Below are 21,197 nucleotides of genomic sequence, written 5' to 3'. Positions count from 1 at the left end.
AGCAATAGCATGCAATACCAAGCTGAAGCAAGCAAGGCTAGCACACTATTGGCACACATTTAAAAGGATATCTACTCAAAAGATAAAACTAAAATTCTACCACTTTACAAAAGTCTGGTCTGGCCACATCTTAGGTATGCCATTCAGTTCTGCTCACCAATCCTCAGGAAGGGTATACTTGAACTGGAGTGAGTCCAGAGAAGGGAAACAAAGCTAATTAGGGGACTGGAGGACCACAGTTATGATAAACTACAAACATTAAACATATTCTCCCTAGAGAAGAAAAGCTTAAGAGGGGATTTGATCACAATATACAAATATCTAAATGGTAATTTTAACATGGGTGAAAATTATTAAGTTCCAGGTCACATAACAAGACATGTGAACACTCAATGAAGCTGATCGGGAAGTAGTTTAACCTTAAACTACGTAAGGGGTTCTTTACTGTTAGAGCAGTAAGGAATGTGGAACTTTCATCTACAATTGGTGGTTTCAGCGCGGAGTGTCGACAATTTCAAAAAACATTTAGATGGGAATCTTAGCGATAAGGGAAATGATAGAGAGACACACACAAGTTACACTGGTTGGACTGGAGTTTTTTTTTCAAACTCATCAACTATGTACCTATGTAATATATGGAGCTTTCGAATTACAAAATAAACATGGGTACGTCAGAAGCCATGAATGTGAACTTCATTTAGACTCCTTAGTCTAGTTTGTGAACCATTCAAACTAATTTTCCATTTTCATGGGTGGTCAATAAAACAGATATTTTGGAGTATACATTACTCAGTCACTTACAGATATTTTTAAAGAATTATTTCCTCTGATGTTGGCAATATGATTTGATAGAAACAGTATATTAAAAATGAACATTCTCCCAAGAATACTGTATCTCTTGCAGACCCTCCTAATCTACATTCCCAAGGCTTTCCTTCACTCAGTTAAAGCAGAATTTATTCATTTCTTCTAGACATATGGGTCCAGAAGTATTACATACTACTGGTTATATTAACCTAAGGTGTGAGGCGGCAACGAGTTTCTAGAGCCCTTCAAATATCACAAAGCAGTGCATAAGACTAGAGTCGTCAATTGGATTAAACACACTGCCTTTAAAAACTGGGTGGGTTTCGAGCAAGATGTGGTTTTACTTCCACTACAGACTTGACCATGACAACACTCTGCACTCCCATTGGGGGTAAAACTCCACCTATTAATTGGCAGCACACTTACAGGACTCTCAAAATCGAGCTGCCTCATTTGGTCCTACAGGTATGTTTCCGGTTATTGGCTTGGTGGGTTTCCCTCCTGGTGCCTCCAACCTGCAATTTAGGCCTATTATTGAAACCAACTAATTTCAGGTTGAAAATGTTATATCTGTGGGTAGGTGGAAATCTATTTCAGAAATCCCATCAAGCTGTGTCTATCCCATATAACCTAATTTCTTGTCCAGGTGAATTATTCGTGTTCGTACCGAATAATTGGATTTTTGTTACCTGAACACGGACCCGAAAACTTTACTGTATGTTCGGGTTTAAAATCCGTGTTCGGTCATTTTATTTCCGGGTTTGTATGTAATGGCGCGCTTTTAATGGCGGGCTTTCAACAGCCAATCAACAAGCGTTTAACTGGTGTGCCTTAAGCCATCCCAGCCATGCCTACTAATGTATTAGTAGCTGTGATTGGCCATCTGAAGCATGTGACCATGTCTTTATAAGTTCGAGACCGAGCGCCGCTGCGTCATTCTGCTGTAGTATAGGGACAGAGCACACATCATACGTGCTGGCTGCTGATTAGGGACAGACAGTCAAAAATTATATTGTGTCCGAAAAGAATTCAGGGACAGGTCGGAGTGCTGCAGGCAGGGCGAGTTATTAGGGCATTTTAGGGCGAGGCTGGAGAATAGGCAGGGTCAGTGTTCTACATCGATTTTGCCGTGTGGGGGGTTTGCAGTGCCAGTGACCGATCTTATCGATCATTTTAGGGCGAGGCTGGAGAATAGGCAGGGTCAGTGTTCTACATCGATTTTGCTGTGTGTGGGGTGGTGTGAACACAATCTTTTTGCCCGCTGAGGAGGAGGGAGAAAAAAATCTTTTTTATCAGTCAGTTGTGTGCAGCGTTTTTCCTTCAGTGCTGCTGACTGTGATAATACACTGCTGTGTTCACATGTGCTATTATTGAGTGACTTTAAAATTTATACACTTTTTTCTATTCCACTATTCAATATACACCCTTTTGGGTTAAAAAAATTAAATTGTGGCATAGTCTGCACTAATCTATTTAAAAATTACAAACTTAAAAGGGGAATTTTCTTTTTTTTTTTCCCTTCATAGCCTGCAGCAGAGCTGACTGATATAAGACACTGCTGTGTTCACATGTGCTATTGAAAAATCACCAATTTTATATCATATTTTCTATTCCGCTATTCAATCTACACCCTTGAGGTAAAAACAATTAAATTGCGGGATAGTCTGTATCAGTACGTGTGAGATACACCTTTCCAATTTTTGGGGCGCATCTCATACCGCCGAGGATTGCAGGGTGCTTCAGTGTGCCTCCTGCCTGTTCCGAACTCCTACTCCTCATCCTGCCTTTGGGGGTACAAAAAATAGTAATCGGGGCCTAGTCTGGGTCTGTACGTGTGAGATACATACACCTTTTGATATCATATTTTCTATTCCGCTATTCAATCTACACCCTTGGGGTAAAAACAATTACATTGCGGGATAGTCTGTATCGGTACGTGTGAGATACACCTTTCCAATTTTTGGGGCGCATCTCATACCGCTGAGGATTGCAGGGTGCTTCAGTGTGCCTCCTGCCTGTTCCGAACTCCTCCTACTCCTCATCCTGCCTTTGGGGGTACAAAAAATAGTAATCGGGGCCTAGTCTGGGTCTGTACGTGTGAGATACATACACCTTTTGATATCATATTTTCTATTCCGCTATCCAATCTACACCCTTGGGGTAAAAACAATTAAATTGCAGGATAGTCTGTATCGGTACGTGTGAGATAAACCTTTCCAATTTTTGGGGCGCATCTCATACCGCCGAGGATTGCAGGGTGCTTCAGTGTGCCTCCTGCCTGTTCCGAACTCCTCCTACTCCTCATCCTGCCTTTGGGGGTACAAAAAATAGTAATCGGGGCCTAGTCTGGGTCTGTACGTGTGAGATACATACACCTTTTGATATCATATTTTCTATTCCGCTATTCAATCTACACCCTTGGGGTAAAAACAATTAAATTGCAGGATAGTCTGTATCGGTACGTGTGAGATAAACCTTTCCAATTTTTGGGGCGCATCTCATACCGCCGAGGATTGCAGGGTGCTTCAGTGTGCCTCCTGCCTGTTCCGAACTCCTCCTACTCCTCATCCTGCCTTTGGGGGTACAAAAAATAGTAATCGGGGCCTAGTCTGGGTCTGTACGTGTGAGATACATACACCTTTTGATATCATATTTTCTATTCCGCTATTCAATCTACACCCTTGGGGTAAAAACAATTAAATTGCGGGATAGTCTGTATCAGTACGTGTGAGATACACCTTTCCAATTTTTGGGGCGCATCTCATACCGCCGAGGATTGCAGGGTGCTTCAGTGTGCCTCCTGCCTGTTCCGAACTCCTACTCCTCATCCTGCCTTTGGGGGTACAAAAAATAGTAATCGGGGCCTAGTCTGGGTCTGTACGTGTGAGATACATACACCTTTTGATATCATATTTTCTATTCCGCTATTCAATCTACACCCTTGGGGTAAAAACAATTACATTGCGGGATAGTCTGTATCGGTACGTGTGAGATACACCTTTCCAATTTTTGGGGCGCATCTCATACCGCTGAGGATTGCAGGGTGCTTCAGTGTGCCTCCTGCCTGTTCCGAACTCCTCCTACTCCTCATCCTGCCTTTGGGGGTACAAAAAATAGTAATCGGGGCCTAGTCTGGGTCTGTACGTGTGAGATACATACACCTTTTGATATCATATTTTCTATTCCGCTATTCAATCTACACCCTTGGGGTAAAAACAATTAAATTGCAGGATAGTCTGTATCGGTACGTGTGAGATAAACCTTTCCAATTTTTGGGGCGCATCTCATACCGCCGAGGATTGCAGGGTGCTTCAGTGTGCCTCCTGCCTGTTCCGAACTCCTCCTACTCCTCATCCTGCCTTTGGGGGTACAAAAAATAGTAATCGGGGCCTAGTCTGGGTCTGTACGTGTGAGATACATACACCTTTTGATATCATATTTTCTATTCCGCTATTCAATCTACACCCTTGGGGTAAAAACAATTACATTGCGGGATAGTCTGTATCGGTACGTGTGAGATACACCTTTCCAATTTTTGTGGGGCACATCTCATACCGCTGAGGATTGCAGGGTGCTTCAGTTTGCCTCCTCTTCGGACCTCCTCCTACTCCTCATCCTCATCCTGCCTTTAGGGTACAAAAAATTGTAATCGGGGCCTAGTCTGTGTTTGTATGTGTGAGATACACCATTTTGTAAAATTTTTTCTATTCCGCTATTCAATATACACCCTGTTTGAGTGTAAAAAACTTAAATTGCGGGATAGTCTGTATCGGTACATGTGAGATACACCTTTTTAAATTTGTTTGTCGCATCTCCTTCCACCGCCGAGGATTGCAGGGCGCTTCAATTTGCCTCCTGTTCCGAACTCCTCCTACTCCTCTTCCTCATCCTGCCTTTAGGGTACAAAAAATTGTAATCGGGGCCTAGTCTTTGTTTGTACGTGTGAGATACACCGTTTTATTAAATTTTTCCTATTCCGCTATTCAATATACACCCTTTTGGAGTGTAAAAAATTAAATTACGGCATAGTCTGTATCGGTACGTGTGAGATACACCTTTTAAATTTGTTTGGCGCATCTCCTTCCACCGCCAAGGATTGCAGGGCGCTTCAGTTTGCCTCCTGTTCCCAACTCCTCCTACTCCTCTTCCTCATCCTCCCTTTAGGGTACAAAAAATTGTAATCGGGGCCTAGTCTGTGTTTGTACGTGTGAGATACACCGTTTTATATCCTTTTTTCTATTCCGCTATTCAATATACACCCTTTTGGGGTGAAAAAAATTAAATTTGCGTCATACTTTGCATATTTGACTGTGAGATACACCCGTTGTATTTGTATACTGTTTTTCTATTCCACTATTTAATAAACACCCTTTTGGGGTAAAAAAATTAAATTGCGGCATAGTTTGCATATTTGACTGTGAGATACACCCGTGCGATACTATTGTTGTTTTGTTCCGCTATTCAATAAACACCTTTCTAGGGCAAGATCATAAATTACAGAAATATGAGGAGACCGTCAAATAGGGGCCGTGGCCTGGGTCGTGGTGCTGCTGGTAGAGCTCCTGTTGCAAGGAGAGGACGTGGTCGATCTGTGCCAGCTACACGCACAAGTGAAACACCTTCCTCAAGTGTGAGTAGGCGACAGAACCTTCAGCACTATTTGGTAGGGCATCATGCGCCTCTAGAAGTGATGAGGCCAGAAGAAGTACAGGCAATAGTAGATTGGGTTGCTGACAGTGCCTCCAGTTCCTTCACATTGTCTCCCACCCAGTCTACTGCAGAAAGGTCAGAGTTGGCACCTGCAGCCAATGTCCAACCGTCTTTCACCTCACCCCCTTGCAAATCAGGCAAGCAGTCTGAGCCCCAAGTCATGCAGCAGTCTCTTCTTCTTTTTGATGACTCTGTCAGCAGGGTTTCCCAGGCCCATCCACCTAGCCCTGCCCCAGAAAAGGAAGAGATTGAGTGCAGCGATGCCCAACCACTTATTTCTCAAGATGAGTACATGGAAGTACCATCGCAGCACGTCTCCGATGATAACGAAACGCAGGTGCCAACTGCTGCGGCACTCAGAATTGTGGAGACCGACAAGGAGGGCAGGGGTAAAGACTGGGTGGAAGATGATGTGGAGGACGATGAGGTCCTCGACCCCACATGGAATGAAGGTCATGCAGGTGACCTGAGTAGTTTGGAGGAAGAGGCGGTGGTCGCACAGAGCCACCAGCACAGCAGAAGAGGGAGCAGGGTGCAGAAGCGGAGGGGCCGTGCCCTAGACACTACGCCTGCTACTGCCCAACGCAGCAAGGGACCGAGCGCAAAAAGCCAGCTCAAAGGAGTTCTCTAGCGTGGAAGTTTTTCAGAAAATGTGCTGATGACAGGACACGAGTGGACACGAGCCTGAAGCGAGGCATAAACCTTCTCAACCTGAGCACAACCTGCATGATCAGGCATCTAAGTGCAAAGCACGAGCTGCAGTGGAGTAGACACCTTCAAAACCAAGAAAGGTCTCTGGCTCCTCCTGCTCCTCTTCTGCTGCAGTCTCGGCCTCTCCATCCACCTCTGTAGTGATACCAGCACCTGCCACCCCGCAAACAGGCGATCTGTCAGCAACACCACCACCTGGGTCACCAACCATATCCACAATGTCCCGTGGAAGCGTTCAGCTTTCCATCTCCCAAACACTTCAGAGGAAGAGGAAGTACCCCCCTACCCACCCGCGATCCCTGGCCCTGAATGCCAGCATTTCAAAATTCTTGGCCTTTGAAATGCTGTCATTCCGTCTGGTGGAGACGCACAGTTTTAAAAGCCTTATGTCGGTGGCTGTCCCACAGTACGTCGTGCCCAGCCGCCACTACATTTCCAGGCAAGCCATCCCTTCCCTGCACAAACAAGTGGGGGAAAAAATCAGGTGTGCACTGCGCAATGCCATCTGTGCCAAGGTCCACCTAACTACCGATACGTGGACCAGTAAGCACGGTCAGGGGCGTTATATCTCCCTAACGGCACACTGGGTAAATGCAGTGGCGGATGGGCCTGAGGCGGATAGCAATTTGGCACATGTCCTTCCACCACCAAGGATTGCAGGGCGCTTCAGTTTGCCTCCTGTTCCTAACTCCTCCTACTCCGCTTCCTCATCCTCTACCGTCTCCTCATCCGGTCAGCGTAACACCTTCACCATCAACTTCAGCACAGACAAGGGTAAACGACAGCAGGCAGTTTTAAAACTTGCCTGTTTGGGGGGAAAACCACACACCGCGCAGGAGTTGTGGAGGAGCATGGAACAGCAGACAAATGAGTGGTTGCTGCCAGCGAGCCTCAAGCCCGGCCTGGTGGTGTGCGATAACGGGTGAAATCTCATAGCAGCTCTGGGCCTAGCCGGTTTGACGCACATCCCTTGCCTGGCGCATGTGCTGAATTTGGTGGTGCAGAGGTTCCTTAAAAATTACCCCGATATGTCAGAGCTGCTGCAGAAAGTGTGGGCCGTCTGTGCGCACTTTCGGCGTTCTCACCCTGCTGCTGCTCGCCTGTCAGCGCTGCAGCATAACTTCGGCCTTCCCACTCACCGCCTCATATGTGACGTGCCCACAAGGTGGAACTCCACCTTGCACATGCTGGAAAGACTGTGCGAGCAGCAGCAGGCCATAGTGGAGTTTCAGTTGCAGCACGCACGCGTGAGTCGCTCTACGGAACAGCACCACTTCACCACCAATAACTGGGCCTCCATGCGAGACCTGTGTGCCTTGTTGCGCTGTTTTGAGTACTCCACCAACATGGCCAGTGCCGATGACGCCGTTGTCAGCTTAACTATCCCACTTCTATGCCTCCTTCAAAAAACTATTCGGGCGATGAAGGAAGAGGATGTGGCACAGGATGAGGAGGAGGAGGAGGATGAAGAGGTAACATTTCCAAGGCTTTCAGGGCAGTCATTCGCAAGTAGCTCCGAGGGTGGGTTCCTGCACCCAAAAACGCCAGGGACATAATTGTCCAGCAGGGGCACAGTTCTGGAGGATGAGGAGGAGGAGATGGAGGAGGAGATGGAGGAGGAGATAGAACCATGTTCACAGCAGGGTGGCACCCAGGCCAGCTCATGGCCATCACTGGTGCGTGGCTGGGGGGATACAGAGGACACAGACGATACACCTCCCACAGAGGACAGCCTTTCGTTGCCTCTGGGCAGCCTGGCACACATGAGCGATTACATGCTGCAGTGTCTCCATAACGACCTCCGAGTTGCCCACATTCTAACTTGTGCTGATTACTGGGTGGCCACGCTACTGGATCCCCATTACAAGGACAACGTACCGTCCTTAATTCCCTCACTGGAGCGCGATCGCAAGATGCGCGAGTACAAGCGCACGCTGGTAGACGCGATGCTGCTGGCATTCCCACCTGACAGCGGGCCAAAGTGGAAGCACAGGGCCAAGGCAGAGGAGGAGGAGGAAGAGGTCGCCAACGCAACCAGGGCACCGCCAGCACCTCAGAAGGCAGGGTTAGCATGGCCGAAATGTGGAAAAGCTTTGTCAGCAAGCCACAACAAACAGCAGCACCAGCAGCTCATATGGAACGTCTTAGCAGGAGGCAGCATTTCACCAACATGGTGGAGCAGTATGTGTGCACACGCCTACATGTAGTGAATGACGGGTCTGCCCCCTTCAACTTCTGGGTCTCCAAATTGGGCACATGGCCTGAGCTTGCCCTTTACGCCTTGGAGGTGCTGGCGTGCCCTGCAGCCAGTGTATTTTCTGAACGTGTATTTAGCATGGCTGGGGGTGTTATCACAGACAAGCGCAGCCGCCTGTCCAGAGACAATGTGGACAAGCTCACGTTCATTAAAATGAACCAGGCATGGATCCCACAGGACTTTTCCGTACCTTGTGCAGAATAGAGATGGATACCGACCTTACCCAGCCATTGTTCTATTTTTGATCTTTCTCACTCTTTTGGGGTGTACCCTCATTTAAAATGACTGAAAAAAAGCAGTGTTGGCTACCACGTCCTCCTCCACCGCCGCTTCCACCTACACCGCTACATCCACCGCCACCTCAACCTCCCTCCTACTCCATATGGGCCTCGTCCTTCACAGATGAAGAAAATTGTTTTATTTTTCTGTTTTTTTTGTTGTTTTAAGTTATTTCCCTATCCACATTTGTTCGCAGAGCACTTGCCATGCTCTTAACTACATTTTGCTGCCATTTGCAGCACTCTAGCCCTTTCCATTGGTGTTTTAGAGGCATTTTAGTGCCTGAAAGTTCGGGTCCCCATTGACTTCAATGGGGTTCGGTGTCCGGGTAAAGTTCGGAAAACGTCCGGGACACGGACCCAGACTTTTTTTTCAAGTTCGGCCGAACCCGCCGAACACGGACATCCAGGTGTCCGCTCAACTCTACTCATCAAAGTGATCATGTCATAATTTTCGTGCATAAGTCGGCCATTTTGAACAGATTCAAAGAAGGTGGATATAAACTTTTGACCAGGTGGTAAAGGGTACCTTCCCTCTTAAACAAAATGTTCCCTGCTACTATTCTATTGGCATTATGGCAACTCTAAAAAGGAGAGGGAAGCAGCATTAGAAAATATGGTTTCATTTGAAGGATTTCCAATTCTCCCAGTAATATCACTCCTATCTTTAATAATATCATCTCTGACAATTTTGTATATGGGAGTGGAAGGGGTGACCGCATCTATCGTGTGTACAACCTACCCTTCAGTTGCAATCTTACTTGTTGTTTTACATACCAAAAACCTCTTTGCTTCTACATAATTCAATTTCATGATTATTATCAGTGCCTGCTGTAGATGAGGACCTTACCTTGAGATATAGCATTACCTATTTGTGGTAGAAAATTTTAAGAATGTACATTTTTCATGTATATGGAGATGTGTTGACTTGAGTTCTCAATTTCCTATGTAGTGCATTTGTATTATGTGACTGTGTAGAAGGAATTAATGATAAATAAGATTTTTTTTTTTTTAAATAGCTAATGTGTATATTTGCTTTTCACTGAAGGCCTTTTCCAGCTAAATCTGATATTTTAGTAGTTGCCTGCCAACTACATTACACAATAGCTTTTTATATCCTACAGTATATAGATTTTTTGTTCAGGCTGTGGAATGAACCAAATAAATCTAACAGATTCCTCCATTCACGCTAAACAGAGCAGATTAATGAACCTTTCACTTGGGGAATTCGTATTGTATTTGGTTGGATAGTGCTGCTGTTCGGCTGAATTTGTTGATCCGGGTGTTTCTGACAGGGCCACCTATAGAGCAAATTTCACCTGAATCAGCAGGAATCAGCCTAAACTTGATGCATCTATGATCAGCCTAATGATTCCCAGGGCACTATGGTTTATACTGTATGAAAGAAAAGCAGAGCAGAGCTACTTGCTTTGTAGCTCCCTTTGTCGGACTAAAAACTTAGACTCAGCTTTATGAAAAGGGTTCCTCACTGCTCTGATTACCCCTTCAAGCTCTGTAAACAATGAGCTTCTTTCAGTTTGTTTTAAAATGAACCACCCTAAATATATAACAATGGAGGCTAGAGCAACCTGATAGCTGGATTTGACTGCCTAATAATAATGTGCAATTTTACATGCCAAAAATTAAAAAATCTATTTTTTTTTTCAAATTATTTTTTAAATCCATACCAAAGAGAAAATATTGATAAAAGTACTGTACATTTCTTTTAGATCCGTAAGTTAAACAAGATGCTGGTAGGGTAATTAACTCAATGATCCTACCTAAAAGTAAAATTTGGGTTTTGATTGATGTAAGCAGTAATGATAATGATGTTTGATACTATGTATATTTGAGCAACAAATTCAAAATGATCTATGTTGTGCTTGTTTTAGTAAGTTAAAGTAAAAAAGTATTTCAGAAGCTTCATTGCACTATTACCTTGTAATCTTGCAAGCACATAACATTCCTTATTATCGATCTATCTATCTATCTATCTATCTATCTATCTATCTATCTATCTATCTATCTATCTATCTATCTATCTATCTATCTATCTATCTATCTATCTATCTATCTATCTATCTATCTATCTATCTATCTATCTATCTATCTATCTATCTATCTACATTTTAGTGTCAGTCTGAGTTGCTGATTTTAGTGGAAATAAAGAAGATTATGAATTTTTAGAAACTGTGTTTACTCTTTCCTCCAAACCCAACATGAGCTCTATAGATCTAAGTTGTTTTTAAGCTTATACTTTAATATACTAATTTGATACAGTATTCAACTGATTTAAACTCATATTTTTTCAGTACACCCCCTCAAATACGTAACTACTGCTGTTTCCGTAGTCAAAATAATAAACAAAAATTTAAAAAAAATATTTATTTATTTTCATTGTTGTGTCCATTATTTCTGTGTAGTTCAAGATTTTGGAGATCAAAATAAAAATATTTTGACCTTACATAAAAATATTAATTTGAACATAACTTTCCTTTTAGCACTGTATGAGCTGTCATGTGAAGTTTACCGACACTTGGGGAACATTTCAGGCTGGTATTGGATTGACCCAGATGGAAGTAGTCCACAAGGGCCGATGAAAGTTTACTGCAATATGACAGGTAAGAGACCACATCAACTACATTTTTACTTTTTTTGTGTTTATATGGAATACAGGATGTGTCCACTAATAAGGGTTTATGTAGTATTGTACTGCTTTGCAAAATATGAAAATGAAGTACATAAAAGGGCAGGTAACTAGAATATATAGTCAGTAGCCTTGTGTACTGTTCAGCAGTCTTGATCATAAATGTGAGATAATCTAGTAGTGTTTTACAGAAGAAGCATTATCAATAGTTGGAATTTTAAATTAAAGTATAACTATAACCAAATGGTCTGTGTTTAGCTTTGGATAATGTAAAATGGTTAGAACCTTTGTAGGGTCTTCTATTGCTATCTGGGTCCCTACTAAGAGGATTTGCCCATTTTGTCCAGATGACAATTGTCAAAGAATAGAATGTCTTGGGAAATCCAATATTTTATTTTCCTTTAGAGCAGGAGGTGAGTGGAAATATTTTGATAGGGAAACCTGTTTGTTTGGCTGAGAAGATTTCCTCCCACTTTATAGGTTTCCGGTCACTTCCTGCTGTGTTTCTAGGACTAAAAGTAGGGGGAAAAAACTTTGACATAGATTTTAACAGATTCTTATTCTCCCCAAAACTAAAGATAGGGGTAAAGGGGTAAAGATATACTTTAAGGTACTCATAAACACTACAGAGTAGACTGACGTGTAAGCAAAGTCTGCCTAACATCCAACATCTGCTGGTAGGTTCCTAAACACTAACACAACCTTCTAGACATAGGATGTTTTACTGATCCTATCCAAAAAGGTCTATGTCTATGAGTGTCTTTAATCCCAGACTTCATACTGGAATCTGGAATACAATAAAGCCATGTGTACTTTTGTCCCACCTGCTAAAAAGAAGGGGAAGCGATGGGCACTCTCAGAACATGACAGCCAACTCTGAAATTTAGGTTATACCATGCAGAATCTATATAAAAGGGAGCTCTCCTTTAATTTTTTTTAAGATATTAGGAGTTCGGCTACACACACACACACACAAAATAACAAAATAATGAAAAAACAAAAAAACAACCATTAATCTTTTGAATGATTGTTCCTATGAGGGATATTTAAAATGCTGCATGCTCGTTCTTGAATCGCAAGCCACAGCTCTAGGTAGATGTATATTTTTTCATTCACTTTGTGTACCTGATTTTTTTTTTTTTTTTTTATATATATCAAAATTCTGTTATTTCACACATAGCAGAACTCAGACTAAAAGGGAATGGGCCAATGGTAGCAGTCAGACATGTTCTGCTACAGTACTTATGTGCTGACAATAAGCAAGCTGAATGGAGAAGAGAGCAGAAGGACCTCTTGGCCAGGCTGTGCTTCTACTGTAGTGAAGGCTTGGATTCTAGCTATGCTATCTTGCAGGGATGCATGGAATACAAGACTGGATGTGCAGCGTGATATATTATTTGGCACCTAAAGCTGTTTTCATAAATGCTTTTCAACTCTGTATTTGGCTGTTTGCCTAAAGTTCCGGTTTATAGACTATGTAAATCCAGTATTTCATATTCCTGATATGTGCCTGCTTTACCACGTACGTAGGAAATCTCTGGTGTTCTTGACAGTCTCCTTGCTTTCCTTTTAAAAAATGACCACACTAAGCAGGAGAAAACACTGTTGTCAGTTCTCTAGCTTTGCTGCAAACTCATTGTGCTCTCCTCCAATGTACAGACTTGTCTTGACACCTCCCACCCCCTTCCCACACAGCCTTTCACTGGGAAGTTAAGTGTACTTTTGCTTCTCCTCCTCCAGCTTTCATGCAGCTGAGAACAGAGGTAATGTGATCACTTAAACAAAGGAAAACAAGGTATTTATGTAGCGGTATCCCCGCAGGAGCCTCATTAATATTGTTGGTTCCCTACTCTGCCTTTTCAACCCCAAGAACAGACTCCACTGGCACACCTAGCAAAATGTTAGTGTAATTACAGAATAAAATGGACACAAGTTGTAGTGAACACAGAAGTTATCTTTACTGTGAACTTGCTTAAGGAGAAAAAGCAGCAATAGTAATAATAATATTGAATAGTACCCTGATATGTAAGGGTGAGTCAAAGAAATAAAGGCTATCAAAGAAACCTCAAAAATCAAGTTCATCTGCTTTCAGGGAACCCCTTTTAGTGAATAACCCCGAGAGCAGAGGTAAAGAGGTAAACACACATAAGCAACAAATTAAATGGTGAAAATCAATTCAGTGAATTAACTGCCAATTCTACTTAGATTGGGCTATATGAGTGCAGGCAGGAGGAGGGCAGAGGAATGACCTTGATTTCTATTTCAGTTCTCTCCCTTCTCCACCCCAGCATCACAGTCCCAGATGACAAGCTAGAACACAGTTCCTGATTCAGTGCACTGAACTGACCCACAACCTAAACCCACTCATATAATGACTAGAGTCCCAAGTGTAGACAAGGCCCTTCAGGCTTTAGATAATTTTATGGTGGTGCACTTGCTGGTTTTCATGTGTGGGGAGAACAAAGTACATCCAAATGGGAGTTGATACATAAAAGGTACTTGAATGGTGTTGGTAATCTTCAGTTAAATCCGGCAGGTACTATCACTGCCAAGCAGAGTGCAACAGCATCACAGATTCTCTTAATCAAGTGAGGCAGAGCAACAACAGCAGTTCAGTGTCCTGGCTTAGGGAGGATTGGGCAGGTGCCCTCTCACTAATCTTGTAGTCTAGGCCCAAGCAAACGTCCTGAAACAGACAAGCTCTTCAGGTAACCCGACTGGTCACCTCACCCTGGAGCGCTTCACACAGCCGATGAAGGTGCGCCAAGATATGAATGTGGGATCCCCCTCTCTTAGGCTGGATGTCTGTAACACAGCAGTGGGCTGACTTGGAAGATAGCACCTCTGTCTTGCAACCAGTCTCTTCCCCTGCCTCATGGTGGACTGAACTGCTTAGTGGACAAGATTAATGCCTCTTTCCCTCCCCTTTCCAGAGAATCCAGGGGTGTGTAGTTTTGTCCTCCTATAAGTCTATGGAGCCATTTTTGATGGGGACTACATGCCCCAGAATGCTTTGCTGATTGCTGATGATTGGCTCTCTTCTCCCTGCCAATGAGGATGCAGGGAGGGAGCAGAACAAACAGAGTCAGTGTCAGTGAGGAGAAGGAGAGGGAGAAATCCCCCGCAGGTGCTGACAGGCATTCTCTCCCTCAGTGAGAGCCGCTGCAGCTTGGCGTGGAAGATGAGAGGCACCCGCTACTTTTCTGATGTTTTTTTATAGCTTTACACAAGTTTTATGTTTTGCCTTTCATTTCTATTTTAAACTGAATGTGTTGTTTTACAAGGTGATCATTTACAACCACTTTAAGGGAATGGAGTGATCATGTGGTGTATGCATGTGTATTGCCCGGAAATGCCTATATACCTGGAAGTTTTAGTTCAATATTTTCTGCCACTGTCCCACGTGTATTTATCCTATTTGTAGTTTTCTTGGCAGAGAAAATCAATACTATTTATAGAACAATCTTTCATATAAAAGGTTATTCATTTGAAAAATAATTTGTTTTGCTTATAGGTAAGCTGATGCTTTTGCTAGTATCCTGCACAGTTTTCCTTTACTAAATGTCGCCATACACAGTTTTTCATATGATCACCCATTCAGTCTTATCTTTTTTAAATTGATTTGATTTAATGTAACACAAAAGGCAAAGTTTTCTTCATTGTGAATGTAAATATGAAAAGTTTTAAAGTAAAATAATCATTGAAAATTTTCATATTGTATTTTCAACCATTGGTGAGCCCCTTTATAGTATTAATTACTATTGTAGCACTAATAAAAATTGTGGGTCTCAAAAGTGAGAGAAATAGGGAGCATGGAATATGACCATTAAAGAATGTTTTTTTTTTTTAACAAAGCTAAAAAATAAGTACCCCAGCATGTGATAAAAATTAGCAGCTTTTGCTGCAATACTATTCTGCATTCTGGCATTGACCTCTGCAGAAGCTTGGCTGCTACAGTAGATTAAGGGCTTCTTCTAGGCTGAATGGCAACCGGCCAAATTCCATCCAATTCTTGTGTGCCCAGGCTGTCGTAAAAATACTCCCTGGACCATCCCTACCTGAACTCACAGCATTACTGCTCTGAACTGTACTTATATGTAACATGGAAGACCATCAATTTCACTGAACTGGCCCGGAGGACCCTAAAATGCATATATACAGTATCTATGTATACTGTAATTTGTTTTTCTTTAAAAGTCCAAGGGGACTTCAGAGAGAGGGAGGGCTGAGGTCCTAAAAAATGTAAAGGCTCTACTTTAAACCGCATCTAAAATATTAACCTTCCTTCCACCAGAGAATCCATGGCAAATTCAGAAAAGGAGCTGGGGATAGTTTTTTTAAAAAGTAAGGGGGTTTACCACTTGGCTTACACCAAGCCCTTTGGGTCTGGTATGGATTTTAAGGGGGACACCATGCAACAAAAAAAAAAAAGGCAAGAGGTACCTTCTAAAGCCATATCATTCATTTATTCAATCAGACAGGAAAGGAGAAGGATGAGCAGGAGTGCTGATGAAGACAAGGGTCTCTTTTCCTGGTTTGGGGGTCTACTGGAAGAGGATTTTTTGAAATCTGGAAGCCATCCTTAACAAAAATAGAGCACCTGGGATACCAGCATCCCTATGTTATTTACTATCCCTACTTGATCAAAAAAAATGTAAAGTGTAAATAAACACAGAGACACAGTTTTAAACACGTCCATATATGTTAAATAACATCACCCAGGAGACCATGGCCCCTTGTTTATAATAACTGTCATCCACTGGACCTGTCATTTGGTAAAAGTGATGCAATGGGATCAAACATGCGCTGGCAACGTGTTTATTTTTCTTTTGGTGGATCAATGGGCATCGTGATTAACATGGATCTTCATCATTGGGTGACAGGATTGACAATGGATGTAAATCATGGGAAATTTTATTATTCAATAAAAGACTTTTTAAAAAACTTGCTTTTTACACTTTACTATGTACCCCTTACTCATTTACTCGTGGGGGGTCGGGCGATATCTGAGTTCCCCACTTATAATTAAAGGGGGCTTCCAATTTCTAATGAGCCCCCACCCACAGACCTCCACAACCACTGGGCTGGGGTTGTGGGGAAGAGGCCCTTGTCCTTATCAACATGAGGACAAGGTGCTTTTCCAGAGGGTCCTGCAAGTTATTCTTCCCATGTTGAGGACCTGTGGCCGGGTATAGTTCAGGGGGGAGGTACACTCTCCTCCCTCCTCCTTTTCTGGCCTGCCAGACTGCATACTGTGATAATAGATCAGTATGGATTTTTTGGGGGGGAACCACATGCTTTTTTCTTTGATTTTCACATAGGTCACCCGTTAAACATAAATTTTCTATTTTTTGTCATAAAACAAATCCAATAAAATCTCATTTATTCATTAATTTGGGCCAAAATGTCTGCTGCTATATGTCTTTCATAAAAAAATATTCCCAATAAGTGTATATTAATTGGTTTGCATGAAAGTTATTGCATCTACAAACTATGGTGTATATATATTTTATACTAATGTACTGATCTCATTTCCTGAGGCCCTAAAATGCTAGGACAGTATTTCCTCCAAATTCCCTCCAAATTAACCCTTTTTGGAAAGTAAACAGTCTGAGACATTTAATAAGAGGCATGGCAGTTTTTTGAAGTTGTACTTTTTTGTCACAATTTTTTTGTCACCAGTGCTGTACAGCATCATCATACCACATACGATGTGGCAGTGATTAGGGACACTGACTGGTGACAGTACATTAAAAAAAACATTCTTTATTCCGTTTTTTAAACTCTTTTTTTTTTTTTCATTTTTTAACATTTTCCTCATTTTTTTACATAGTTTCATCAGAGTAGTTACGTGTTACCCTAGTAGGGGGGAGCGGGGTTATGAGGTATTATTTTTTTTACATTTTTTTTTTGTTGCTACCATGAAGATCATGGTAACAGAAAGATTTCAAATGTCATGAATGGGTTAACCATTCATGACAGCGGTGCTCGCTTGTGTTCTGTGATTGGCTACAGCTAATCACGTGGTACAGGGTGCTGTGATTGGCCCAGGTACCATGAGATAGCTGTGGCCAATCACAGCATAGACAACACATCTGTTATTAATGTATTCATTTATAACATCTTTTTTTGACATTGTAATCATGTGATCACATAGCACTCACATGATCACCAGGCCCCCGGGCCCTGGGATTCGCATTCAGCTGTGTCCGGTGGGCACATCAGTTGGGGGTTCCCCTATCCCCTTTAACCCAAGCAGGCAAAATTACATGCATGTATGGGATTTTGCCTGCAGGTGCTGACCAACCACAGTATACACTATATTGTCAAAAGTATTGGGATGTCTGCCTTTACACGCACATGAACTTTAATGGCATCCTAGTCTTAGTCCGTAGGGTTTAATATTGAGTTGGCCCACCCTTTGCAGCTATACCAGCTTCAAATCTTCTGGGAAGGCTGTTCACAAGGTTTAGGACTGTGTCTATGGGAATGTTTGACCATTCTTCCAGGACATTTGTGAGATAAAGCACTGATGTAGACAAGAAGGCCTGGCTTGCAGTCACCACTCTATTTCATCCCAAAGGCATTCTTTTGGGTTGAGGTCAGGACTCTGAGCAGGCCAGTCAAGTTCCTCCACCCCAAACTTGCTCATCCATGTCTTTATGGACATTGCTTTCAAACATTCCCATAGACACAATCCTAAACCTTGTGGACAGCCTTCCTCGAAGAATTGAAGCTGTTATAGCTGCAAAGGGTTTTGAACCCTACGGACTAAGACTGGGATGCCAATAAAGTTAAATTGCGTGTAAAGGCAGGTATCCCAACATTTTTGTTAATATAGTGTATGTGCTGTGGCTGGTCGGCAAGTGTTTAAACACTTTTTTTAATAAATGTTAGTTTTGCTGTTGTAGGTTGTACAGATACACTACTTCACTGGCAGGGTTAGAACACCCCCCCCCCCCCCAGGCATGTCACTTAATGTTTATTTGGTTTATAACAGCCACATAGGTTACAGCATCATTTTACAGGAATACAGTATATTAGGGGCAGTGTACAATGCCAAAACAACAGAGATTAGTCAGAGGATGGCATAAATAAAGAGCCATAAAAGCAAAAGAAAAATAAAAATTAAAAAGGGGGAAAGAAGGGCTATGAGGGGAGGTTTCTACTTGTGAGGATGGGAAGAGGAGAATTTGAGGTGTCTAGGAGAGACCTTGCTAGTATGTGAGAATGTAAAGTCTATCCAGTGAGACCATGTCTTTCTGTAGGTCTCTCCCCTGTTTCAAGTGGAAAGAAAGACATCTTCCATACACCTGATGTCTTCCACCCTCTACATCCATAGCTGAATGGAGAGAAGAGTATATTATTTCCAGAGAAGGGAGATGCAGGGTTTGGCAGCGTTCAGTAAATGGCAGATGATTAAATTCTTGTGGACTTTAGGAGGGATCTGTGAGTGATATAGGAGAACGAAAGCTACATTGTCTAGGACCCAGGTAGCCTGTACATTTTTGAGTGAGTTCCCTGATCTTGACCCAAAAGGATGTAATACCAGGCAAGACTAAAAGATGTGAAGTATTCGGTATCTCTATTGCATCTCCAGCATGAGCTAGAGGAAGCATGGTGCTTGTGAAGGACCATGGGGGTTATACTATCTTGTCAAGATTTTACAATTGCTTTCTTGTAATTTTGTGCTTATGGATTATGCTTATGGAGTGTGATAAATTGAGAAGCTTGCACAGTTGTTCAGAGGCGATATCTGGAGGTCCTGCTGTTAATGAGTGAGAAAAGGGGAAGGGGGTTTGAACAAATCTCCTGTGTGAGTAAAAGTGAAGTTATATATTTGAAGGAATTTGCCCAAGCAGGCCATGTCCATCACTTAGTAATTCAAAAGGAGTAAGAGGTCTGACAAAGAAAGAGGATGGTGGGAGTGCAAAAAGGGAATGGGCTTTCGACCTTGACTCTTATCAACTGTCTTTCCAGTTGATAAGAGTCACTGTCAAAGTTGAAACCAGAGGCCTAATGCCCAAGCTTAGAAAACAAATGAGAAGTTGAGGGTTTCAGGGTCCCTAGTGGAAAGGTAGGGTTGCCAAGGATTAGAAAAAGGAGTGAGGATGACAGGGGGAATTTTTGAGGGCTCTTGAGCAGGTCATTACCGAGGGACAAATCTGTTATATTGCTTTTGAAGCCACTCAAGGTAGAGGTAAAAGCATATCCTTGTGTCCCAGAGCATGAGGTAAACGCCTGTTCTAATAGCAATGCAGAGGGCTAGTAAATGCAAAGAAGAAAGGATGATCACTACTCCCGACCAACCCAGGTGAATAAACAAGGAGGAGCAGCCTCAGTCTACATGTTTCCACCAAACCACACACCCTGATGCATTTGCCCTGCCCAAGAGGGCTTAGTCATAGGTTATAGTCATGACTAATCCTCAGTATGCGTGAAAAAATACATCAGGGTGTGTGGTTTGTTGGAGACATGTAGGCTGAGTCAGCTCCTTATCATTTATTCACCTGGGCTGGTCGGGAGTAGTGGCAATCCTTTCCACATTACATTTACTAGCAAAGGACCAAATAGTGGATGAGTCTTCAGGTGGGATGGTGTGATGTTAGGATACCAGAGGAGACAAATGCAGAAAAAACAGAGAGAAGGATTGCTCTAGGGATATCCAGCATTTGAGATGTGTTTGACAAGACCAGTCAATAAGATAAACTAGGTTTCAGTTAGGGAGAGAGGGCCCTATTTAGTCTGGGTTTGTTGTGGGCCCAGATAAATTTAGAGAATTCAGTCTTCGCCATTTCAAGATGGGAACTGGTACCATTGAAATCAATTAGATGTGACTTGTCATGGGACTTTGTGTGTTCAAGGTCGCAAGACAAGTCACACTAGTGGAAACGTAGACTTAAGCCCCGTACACACGCAACGATTATCGGCCGACCGATCGTCTGTCTTTTGTCCAGAGTTGTGTTTTGTTGGTTGGAATCTGCCTAGACTGCACACTAATTTTCTCGCCCAACAAAATTCTACTTCAGAAGTGATGTCATGTGTTGGGTTGCTTTTTTTGTGTTCTTTCTTCACTGAGCATGCCCAGACTTGCTCATAAGATTTTTCCCTGTCGAAATCTGTACTGACTGCACGAAAATCGGCCGTTGTGTTGAACAAAAATGTTATAGTCTGCACACCAGATTTTCTTCGGCCGAAAAGTCGGAGTTGGTTGTCGGAAGCATCATACTAACAAGCCGAAAATCAGCAGATCGGTCGTCGGACGAAAATTCCCTGCCAATTTTCGACGCATGTGTACAGGGCTTTAGTGTGGTTGCCTGTACTATGATCATTGTAGACTGTGAGCTGAGACCCCGGAGAACTTCCAGCTATACTGACAGTCCCCCCTCCCCCCGTGTCCAGCTTCTTTCTCCTATGGTAGTCTTCATTCAAAGCCCAGCACAGCTATACTGTATATGTGCAACTCCCTCCCCCCCCCCCCCCCCCCCGTGTTATTTCTTCATTTTCTCATGAATTTGGGTGTACAATGCATCCTTACTTATGAGAGAACACTGGGTGGGAACCTATAATCTGCCCCGCCCATTCTGTATACGCCTACTGGCTACACAGGAACAGTGACCCTCCCTGCAAAATAAAGGTAGAAAAACTGGGATCTTTTCATTTTGACACATAAGGCTGAACTCAGCTCACATTAAAGATTGCAGGGGAGAATTAAAGGTATTAGGCTGTTCTTCCGCTTTAACTAAAACTGTTGCCAAGTCATCACTGATGTTCCATGTTATTTATG

The 21,197-nt window shown here is 42.8% G+C and overlaps 1 protein-coding gene across 1 annotated transcript in view; it reads left to right on the top strand.

Moving 5' to 3' along the window:
* CNTNAP2 (contactin associated protein 2) overlaps nt 1-21,197 on the top strand; it is a 2,507,009-nt gene that overhangs the window by 1,687,414 nt on the left and 798,398 nt on the right. Inside the window, exon 12 of the mRNA XM_082257542.1 lies at nt 11,265-11,384. Within this exon, the coding sequence (XP_082113668.1) occupies nt 11,265-11,384 (120 nt within the window). The remainder of the gene's footprint in view (nt 1-11,264; nt 11,385-21,197) is intronic.

This window comes from Pelophylax lessonae (genome assembly GCF_965119305.1).
Source record: "Pelophylax lessonae genome assembly, chromosome: 5".
Taxonomy (NCBI): domain Eukaryota; kingdom Metazoa; phylum Chordata; class Amphibia; order Anura; family Ranidae; genus Pelophylax; species Pelophylax lessonae.
This window is presented reverse-complemented; position numbering and strand designations above follow the sequence as displayed.